At 35.8% G+C, this 9,643-nt stretch overlaps 1 protein-coding gene across 1 annotated transcript; it reads right to left on the bottom strand.

Annotated features, from left to right (window-relative positions):
* Positions 1-4,330: 4,330 nt before the first annotated feature.
* Positions 4,331-8,453, bottom strand: LOC121366957. Its single transcript, XM_041491182.1, has 5 exons — positions 8,309-8,453; positions 7,422-7,499; positions 6,301-6,411; positions 5,540-5,599; positions 4,331-4,777 (listed from the first exon to the last, which is right to left on the bottom strand). The coding sequence occupies exons 1-5, from the start codon at positions 8,436-8,438 to the stop codon at positions 4,740-4,742; spliced, it is 417 nt and encodes a 138-aa protein (XP_041347116.1). The 5' UTR covers positions 8,439-8,453; the 3' UTR covers positions 4,331-4,739.
* Between the last annotated feature and the right edge of the window lie 1,190 nt (positions 8,454-9,643).

The raw sequence follows: 9,643 nt of genomic DNA, 5'->3' as shown, positions 1-9,643 counted from the left end.
ATATGGTTAAGGACCACAGAGGTATTGAGAGAGGAAAACCCCGCTTTCCCCACTTCATGGGCTACTCTTTTCAATTAGCAGCAAGGGATCTTTTAATATGCACCCCATCCCACAGAACAGGATAGTACATATCACGGCTTTTGTTACACCAGTTGTGGAGCACTGGCTGGAACGAGAAATAGCTCAATGGATCCACCGACCGCGCATCAAGCAAACGCTTTACCACTGGGCTACGTCCCGCCACTTGCCAAGAATTAGAAGCATTGGTGGATTCAGGAACAAAAATTCACCGTCACATCATTTACGCCAAACTCAGTGATCATCTAATAAATATTATAATTTTAAAAGTGCATGGATTTCGGTCACGGCCAGAACCGGCCTCGTTGGTATCGTGATTAGGCCATCGGTCTACAGGTACTGGGTTAGGATCAGTCGAGGAATGGGATTTTTAATAGACTCCAAACCCTGAGCGAGTGCTTCGCAAGGCTCAATTGGTAGGTGTAAACCACTTGCACCGACCAGTGATCCATAACTGGTTCAACAAAAACCATGGTTTGTGCTATCCTGCCTGTGGGAAGCGCAAATAAAAGATCCCTTGCTGCCTGTCGTAACAGATAGCCTAAGGGGGACAGGGGCTTTCCTCTAAAAACAGTGTCAGAATGACCATACTCGTATGTTTGACGTCCAATAGCCGATGATAAGATAAAAAATCAATGTGCTCTAATGGCGTCGTTAAATAAAAAAACTTTACGGTCACGGTTAGTGTCAACACTAATAAGCGAGCAAATTTGAGTACATATTGTGATACAGAAAAAAAAGACTTAAAACCATTAACATGTGCTCTAGTGGTGTCGTTAAACAAAAACAAATGTTTAATGTTCTTAGTGCTCAAAATTTCATGTGTCCATGCATGCGCATTAATTTATTTTCCCCGAGATACAGCACGGAAATTATGATGGCCATTTTCAAGCTAATTTTAACATCTACAGGGTTAGCAAAATGAACATTTCTCAAGTTAAAGTAAAGTTTGTTTTGTTTAACGACACCACTAGAGCACATTATGTGGTAATTCCGACTCGTAGTCATCAGAGGAAACCCGCTACCTTCCTCCATTAGCAGCAAGGTATCTTTTATATGCACTTTCCAAGAGACAGGAAAGCACATACCATGACCTTCGACCAGTTGTGGTGCACTGGTTGGAACGAGAAAAAACAACAATTAGCTTAATGGATCCACTGAGGTGATTTGATCCTGTAATGCAAGCACTTCAGGCGAGCGCTCAACCAACTGAGCTAAATGAAAAAATACTTGGAATACAGAGCCCAAATTTCGGATTTTTTGACGTGGATGACAGGAATATTTGGGGCAAATCTCAAATGAACCCGATACCGAAGTGTTAGGAATGCCCTAAATATTTGTTGGTTTGAGATGGAATGACTCGTACTGATAGTTCAAACGGAATTGTAAAAACGGTCCCCGTTTTGGGTGAATTTCAGTTTAAAGAGAATCCACTTTCGAGGGGTTTCACCACACACACACAACCAAACCAAAACACAACACACACACATACACACCACACACGTAAGTCTCGAAATTCGCGATGGCAATCAGTTGTGCCGTTGCAAAATTGATCAGCAACGGCATTTTTGATCTGGTATTAACTTTCGTTATTATACATGTAGGCCTACAATGTATTTGTACTAAATTGCTGTGGCAAGATAGTCTGAATGTAAAAGGCTGATATGGTGTAGCAACACTGCAATCAAATCTGTCTGCGAGTACACACAACACAAACTAGAATGAAATAGTATTTATTGATTTAACCTTTGTATGTGATAATACAGAAATAGGCCTTGGATAACTTAATGGTTTGACAGACTAACTACAAAAATGTTCTTTAACAAACATCAAAAACAAAACCGGTTTTATTAAAATATCCATCGATTTATCTGTATATAGTGTGTGGGGGGGGGGGGGGGGGGGGAGAGAGAGAGAATACATTACAGGTGCTATGTCAAAGTTGAAACTACATTATTTCATTATATTCACATTTATTTGTAATCAATAATTACAAATTAATCGATCCCACGCATAATCTTTTCATATTTAACTCTAGAATAGTAATTTTAAAGTCTTGCACTGGACGTCGCTAGTTAAAAAAATTACGTTTTTTTTTTTGTAGGCATATATATACATGTAGCTCAAGGCTTTATGTAAAAGCACAAAATTAATAAATATTTTTGGTGGAAAACGCATTTATTGCAACTTTAATATAGCACCTTTAAATGATAACTTTATTATTTTTTACTCTGACATGTAAATATATATACTTCTATTGTTCAAGAAAACCAACATGTTAACAATATGACCATAATTAATGTAATGGAGACTTCAATCAGTCAGTGACCCAGTGACTTTCGGGGTATGCTCCCCCATAAACTTATGAGAACTAGATGTTCTGAAATACAATTTCCTGCATTCTACAAGTACAATTCGTCTCTGCCTTAAGTTTTACTACCAATATTTTTTTAATTCAGAATTAATTGGGGGGGGGGGCTAGAGCCTCCCCAGACCCCCCACCCCCACCCTGCTCCACTGTGCCTGTGACATACATGTTGTATAAATAATGTACATATACTTTTCTGTGAGAAAACCAATATGTTGACAACATGGCCATCTTAAAACTCTGATATAAATTTCTCAAGGACTTTCAAAAATCAGCCTGTATACACACGTGACATGTTAATAAATAAGCAAACATGCTTTATCTGCTTAAAATATTTTATGGTTTGAATACTTGTTCCAGTTGAACTAATTAACCCCACTTTACAAACGTATCGTTTTTGTTTCTTATAAAAATCATTTTTTTTAGCTTCCACGAATACCAGAATGACAGATTGGATTTTCCGAAATTTATGAATTTAAACAAAACAAAACTGAGTAAATCTCTCAAAGTCCCCTTCAATTGGTAAACTATTTTAGTGGTTTTACGTAAAATCTTTATTTCAACCAAACACATTACTGTAACCTTTGAATTGAACACCATCATACTACACTATTATTAAAGTACAAACAGATCTGCAATAAAATTTTATCTTTTATAACAACCATGTATATACAACTAAAGTGACATGTTTTCTGTCCACTATGAATATACATTTTCATGTCATGTATCTGCAGCTTGAAAACAAAATAGTGGCTGGGCTTGAGATGGGAGGCGGATAAATTTGACTTTATAATAAAAACAATAAGTAATCTACTTAATGGAAACAAATATTGGAAACCATAAAAATTTTTATGTTATGTATTTAGAAGTTAACAAAACCATGTTATTCTTAGATATATCAGTGAATTTATTTATATTTATACCTTGCTCACTGAAAAACCTGCTCATATTTCAATATTTAATTGCTTAATAAATGATAACATAACATTCTACTAATTTTACAACAATAATTCCCCACCCAATAAATTCCCCACTCGTGTCAGGATTCAGGTATACAATACAATAATCCTGACACTCGTTTCGTAGAATCAGTATGACATACTAGCTCATATAATAATCTCTATATATGATAATGGACCTAGCTCTGCATGAATCAGGACATTGCATGTTGATTTCTTAATGCCCAATCTTTTTCTTAATTCACCTTCCTCCAAACAATTATTCTTACAAAACTTGATGTAAAGTTGTTCCATTACATCTAAATTAATAAACTCCAATATTTCAAATATGTAGAATAATATAGGTTTTACAATCTTGTCAAACATGTCGGTTTTGCAATCAAGTGATAAATCAAATTTTCTGCTCTCTATTTTTTTTTCAACACAGCAGACAGAGATTTTGAGGATGTGTTGAATAAATATTTCTTAGCCATTGTGAATGATCAACATTTGCTCAACACAGGCCCAAGATATTTAACCTCGGTAACAACTTTCTATTTTCCCATTGTGATACATAAATTTTATTTTTTATTTTATTTCTCTTGAAAATATTACAACTTTCATTTTGGTTAAATTTGGTCAAACTTGTTGTGAAACATCACATCATATTCATCATTGAGACTACATGTACACCCGTCATACAGATTGGTTTTCGAAAATGGATTAAAAAAATGCATTTTTAAATATTGAATTTCAACTGTAAATAATGAAAAAAGGACACCCCCCCCCCCCCCCCCCCCCCCCCCCCCCCCCCCCCAAAAAAATCAACTAACTTACAGTACATATTAAAGGCATATTGTCACAGACCACTGACCTATTTAATGGTCTAACACAGTATTACCTGAACAAAAATTATTTGATTTGTCCCTAAATGTACTTTATTCAACCATCTTTATAACCACCATACTCCATTTATTAATGATATGTTGTAAAAATAATTGAATTATGGCAATGGTCCATAATTCAAAAACTAAAATTGCCGAGAGGGTTGACATGGATTTCACTCCATCACGGTTCAGGTTCAGTTAAGTTGATACGATAGCTAGATTTGGTTTCCAACAATCAATGTAATTTTTATTTATTATCCATTTTTAGAGAAATAAGGTCCTTAAATCCGTGACAGTATGCCTTTAAAGTGCTGTATCACTATGTTATAAAATCTATACATTTGGTATGGAAATATAATATGAAGTCTTCTGTAACAAATAAAAAGTTGAATCTATCAGCGTCCTTTCCTGTCAGATCCGTTTGTCGGTCTTCAAGTATAAATCTTCCTGTAAGGCAGATGAATACATCTAAGACTTCTGGTTCTCTACAATGGAGAGGTTGCCCACTGAAATAGAAACAAATACCAGTAACAAATAAAGTTTACCTGTTGATACATCTTTTTAGCTATTCATATTATACAGTGAATCCCCTCTAAACCGGACACCCTCGGAACCAAGTAAAATGGCCAGTATTTTGAGGTATCCAGTTTAGAGAGGTTAATTTCTGTACCAATTTTTAATAAAGGACTGAAAAATGTCGGTTTTGGAGCAATTCACTGTATATTCATATTATGATATAAAATGTATGATATTTTTGTATGTAGTTTGAGTACTCGCTTGAGGTGCTTGCGTCACAGGATCAAACAACCTCGGTGGAACAATTCAACTGATTGGGTTTTTATCTTGTTCCAACCAGTGCACCACAACTGGTCAAAGGTTGTGGTATGTGTTTTACTGTCTGTGGGAAAGTGCATGTAAAAGATCCCTAGGAAAAATGTAGCAGGTTTCCTCTGATGACTACATGCCAGAATTAATATGTGTTTGACATCCAGTAGCCAATAATTAATCAATCAATGTGCTCTAGTGGTGTTGTTACACAAAAACATTTAAACTTCATTTCACTTGCCTCATTCTAAAAAATAATTGCAATAAACTTCTTTTCCCTCTCATCACTCAAGTATGGACCCTTCCTGAAACCCTTTCCATCATGAGAAATAATTACAAATCTTGAATTTAGCCATTTTCTTAATACTGTTCTCTTATTTCTGCCCACATACATGTAGCTAAAATGGCCAAAACACCATGAATGTCGTTATAAAACAACCCACCTGATAGTTGATCAAGTTTCAGTGAAACTTCGAAAGGTTGTCCATCTTTGGAAAGAGCATCTAAAATAAAACAACATATATTTTTGCATACGGTACACTGCAATAGGCCTTTTTATGCATACAAATGTAGAAATCACATGTAATCAAGACTGTACTCAGTCTGAAGTAACTATGCAAGAAACTGAAATAACTGAAGAAGAAACTCAAAATAATGAAGGGAAAAATTAACTAAATGAGAAATAAATTGAAACAATACAATGACATGTCAAAAACATTTTCTTATCTCCTAAATGCAAGGGCCATAACTCTGTGAAAAATGGGTAAATTGCCATGAAAGTTAAACTTGATCTCCAACAGTACAAATTAAAGCTATGTACAAATTTCATTTCAATATCCATAAATTTAGCATAAATTAACACCTGTTCAAAACTGTTCACAAATGTATTTTGCACATCATTCTTAATTTTTTTTTTTAAAGAGCATAGCAGTATATGCATAAGCATATCAAATATTAACTGGGCAAATTACGCTCAAAAAGAAGCAGTTGGCAGGTCTGTTTAGATAAGCATACACGTTACTTTTTTTTTTTAAATTGATGTTTTCATTTTTCATTAATACACAGTGCCGTCACTGTTTACATCTAAGTCGAATTCAACACTTATTGGTTTTCTCTGATCTAACTTTAAAACTCTTTCTGCTCTTTCACAAAATCTTGAAAAGAAGTTGTAACTAACATAAAATGATTCAAAATATCAGCTTACAGTTGTGGACTTCTTTTGTGTTATCAATGTTGATCATGCTACTGTTGATATTTTTCTGAACATACAAAACATTTTCCGATTTCGAAATACACGAAGACCCTGGAGATAATCCTAAAATAAGAACAAAATATGATTAAAAAGTGTTGTCAACATTAGAATCTAAGAAAACATTTAAAATATTTTTTGTTAAAACATCTTTTCTCATGAAAGTAGTTTCCAAAGTTATGCAACATTAAAATCAATTTATGGTTAATGGATGAAATGAAAAAGAAAATGTGTGCTGTAGTCATTATCTATCTGTGAAAATGCATACAAACAGAGATTTGGCATTAACATTTTTAAGCCTAAAACACCCCACAGCTAGGTCTGGATCTGAGTCTGGCAAGTATGGTACCAGTCGAAAATGAAAGGCTGTGCATTGAATGTGACAAAACACACCGTGTCTGTGCTGGTGCAAACTACAGATCTGGCAACAAACGACTTAGAACATGCGCTATATTTTTGCACTGCCCATGGGCATAGGAAGATGCTGGGCACACACACACAAATATATCAAAACCATTGCTGCTGCTATAAAGTGGGTGGCACATGCCCCCCCCCCCCCCCCCCCCCCTCGTGCCAGTGCTGCCATACTGGCAGCTTCAGCCTGTGCAAGCCGTACTTTAATTTTCTGTCATAATAAACAACAGGAAAGATGTATATTAATCAAAGTAGGATTCTCATAATTTTTGTTGGTGTTTATAGAAGAAAATATATCTACAGATGACCGCAGCTGATATACATGTATGTTTGAAAACTAGTAACCATTGTTACAGACACAGATGTCAAAATATACCAGACATGGTGACTTTGTCACACTTGTTAAAGCTAATCCCAGACCCAGACCCAGCTTTGGTGTGTTTTGGGTCTTAGGAGTAGCACTCTTCCAGACTAACTAGAACAACTGACAGCGAGTCACGGACGCATACAATTACCAATTTGTTAAAACTTCCTTTGGATTCTATCTTGTGCAGAAATGAGACTTTGCATGTTAATACTTTAGTTGTTCAGATTAATGTTTAAAATGGTCCATACAAAGATAAACAAGTCAGCAACAAGGTCTATATTATAAAAACATATACCCTTAGGCTCCCCTGGTGGTCTTTTGTCTAACGGAAATCTGTTTTGAAGTTCAGTATCTAATGATGGTGTATTTTCAACTGAAACAAAAGCATAATAAATATGTTTAACAATAAGTAAATATATTTGTCATTTGAAATAGAATAAATAAAATGCAGCATCGCCATAATGTTCTTTTTAATCCGAGTGACGTAACGGTTAAACCAGTGTTGGAAATGAGGATTCACATGGGTACACAATTCTTATAATCGTTTCACTTGCCTCATTTTAAAAAATAATTGCAATAAACTTCTTAAATTCCCTTCTATCACCCAAGCATGGAGCCTTCCTGAAACCCGTTTCCATCATAAGAAATAATGACAAAATCTTTAATTTAGCCATTTTCTTATTACTGTTCTCTTATTTCTGCCCACATAGCTAAAATGGCCAAAACACCATGAATGTTGTTATAAAACAACCCACCTGATAGTTGATCAAGTGGCAGTGAAAATAAAATAACATATTGTTTTTTTTAATAATATAAAAAAATGATACACATTATAAAAGTATAAGCCATGCTTTCATTTTAAAATGGTCTAGATGAAAATAAAAATAGAAAAACTTGAATGTTGCATAGTCGTTGGAAGATGGCAGCAACTGGGGGGCCACTTATTAAATGTGAGTTCATATTGTGCATATTGTTGCCCCCCAGTTTTAGAGTTGGGAGGGGCAGTGCCCCCATGGCCCCTACCCCGATTCAGACGCCTATTTGTTGGCAATTACAAAATTATTTATCTTCTTTTTTTTTCAATGTATTTTCTGAAGGACTATGATTTGACTCCCTATAAACTTTTATTGCCACATTCTAGACGCCCCTGAATAAATTCCTGCAAATGCACCTGTAACTTACAGTAATTGTTAAATGTTTTTCTGTTGTTAATGTTGATTTTGCAATCTGTGATGGATTCATTCACAGTCATGATGTTTTCAGATTCATCAATATGGAGAATTGTTCGATGGCCTGAAACAAGAACACCCATTAATCATTAGTTAAAAAGTTTGTTTTGTTTAACAACAAAACTAGAGCACACCGATTTATTAAATCATTGGCTCTTGGATGTCAACCATTTGGTAATTATTACTTAAAGTCTAAGATGGATCTTTTATATGCACTTTCCCAGACAGAACAGCACATACCACGATATACCAGTCGTGGTGCACTGGTTGGGATGGTAAAAAACCCAATCGGATAATGGTTCAGGAACAGGAAGGAAATGTCTTATTTAACGAGGCACTCAACACATTTTATTTATGGTTATATGGCGTCAGACATATGGTTAAGGACCACACAGATATTGAGAGAGGAAACCCGCTATCGTCACTTCATGGACTACTCTTTTCGATTAGCAGCAAGGGTTCTTTTATATGCACCATCCCACAGACAGGATAACACATGCCACGGCCTTTGATATACTAGTCGTGGTACACTGGCTGAAGCGAGAAATAGCCCAATGGGCCCACCGACGAGGATCGATCCCAAACCAACCGCACATCAAGCAAACGCTTTACCACTGGGCTACGTCCAGTGACGTATCTATGGAATATAGCGCCTATGGCTAATAATTATGATAATCAAAGACAGATCATACATTTGAAGAAAATTCTTCTTTCACTATCCGAGGATGGCTTGTCTGACTTAATAGAAACTGCTCAGTGGTGCCCCCCTGCAAGTGGTGCCCATGGCACGTGCCATACCTGCAATACCCTAAGTACGCCACTGGACTACGTCCCGCCCTTGGTTCAGGAACAGATGCAGGACCATGATACCGATAATACAATGCTTTTTAATTCGACAAAATCAAGGTTCAAATGTTGTTTAACAGTCTTTCATTCGCGTATATTCATATTAATATTTAATTAAGACATGTTTCCTGGCGAGTAGCAGTCCTGAGTTGGCTAGAGATTTTGTTTATTTACTAGACAACAGGGCCATTTGACATCTACGTTAGTGGCTTACAACTGCCTCGTACCTATTGTAAATTTTCACAGTAATTTACGACAATATTAAGCTGCGCCACCTCGTGGAACAGGCTGGCAAATTAAGTTTGCGATAGTAAGTATTTTCGGTGATAGTAGTCCTAAGATAGCTTCATGGAATGGGGCCCTGGCGAGTAAATATAAATTGCTACTTTGTGCCTTGTCTAACTTAACCCTTTTAACAATATGACCCGTATCAAAAACTCTT

This window comes from Gigantopelta aegis, unplaced genomic scaffold, assembly GCF_016097555.1.
Source record: "Gigantopelta aegis isolate Gae_Host unplaced genomic scaffold, Gae_host_genome ctg7926_pilon_pilon, whole genome shotgun sequence".
NCBI lineage: Eukaryota > Metazoa > Mollusca > Gastropoda > Neomphalida > Peltospiridae > Gigantopelta > Gigantopelta aegis.
This window is presented reverse-complemented; position numbering and strand designations above follow the sequence as displayed.

Coding starts and splice junctions, on each gene's coding strand:
- LOC121366957 (XM_041491182.1), bottom strand. CDS start 8,438: ATGGGTGTTCTTGTTTCAGGCCATCGAACAATTCTCCATATTGATGAA. Junction 5,600..6,300: donor CACAAAAGAAGTCCACAACT/GTAAGCTGATAT, acceptor GTTTTATTTTAG/ATGCTCTTTCCAAAGATGGA. Junction 4,778..5,539: donor GAAACTTGATCAACTATCAG/GTGGGTTGTTTT, acceptor TTTCTATTTCAG/TGGGCAACCTCTCCATTGTA.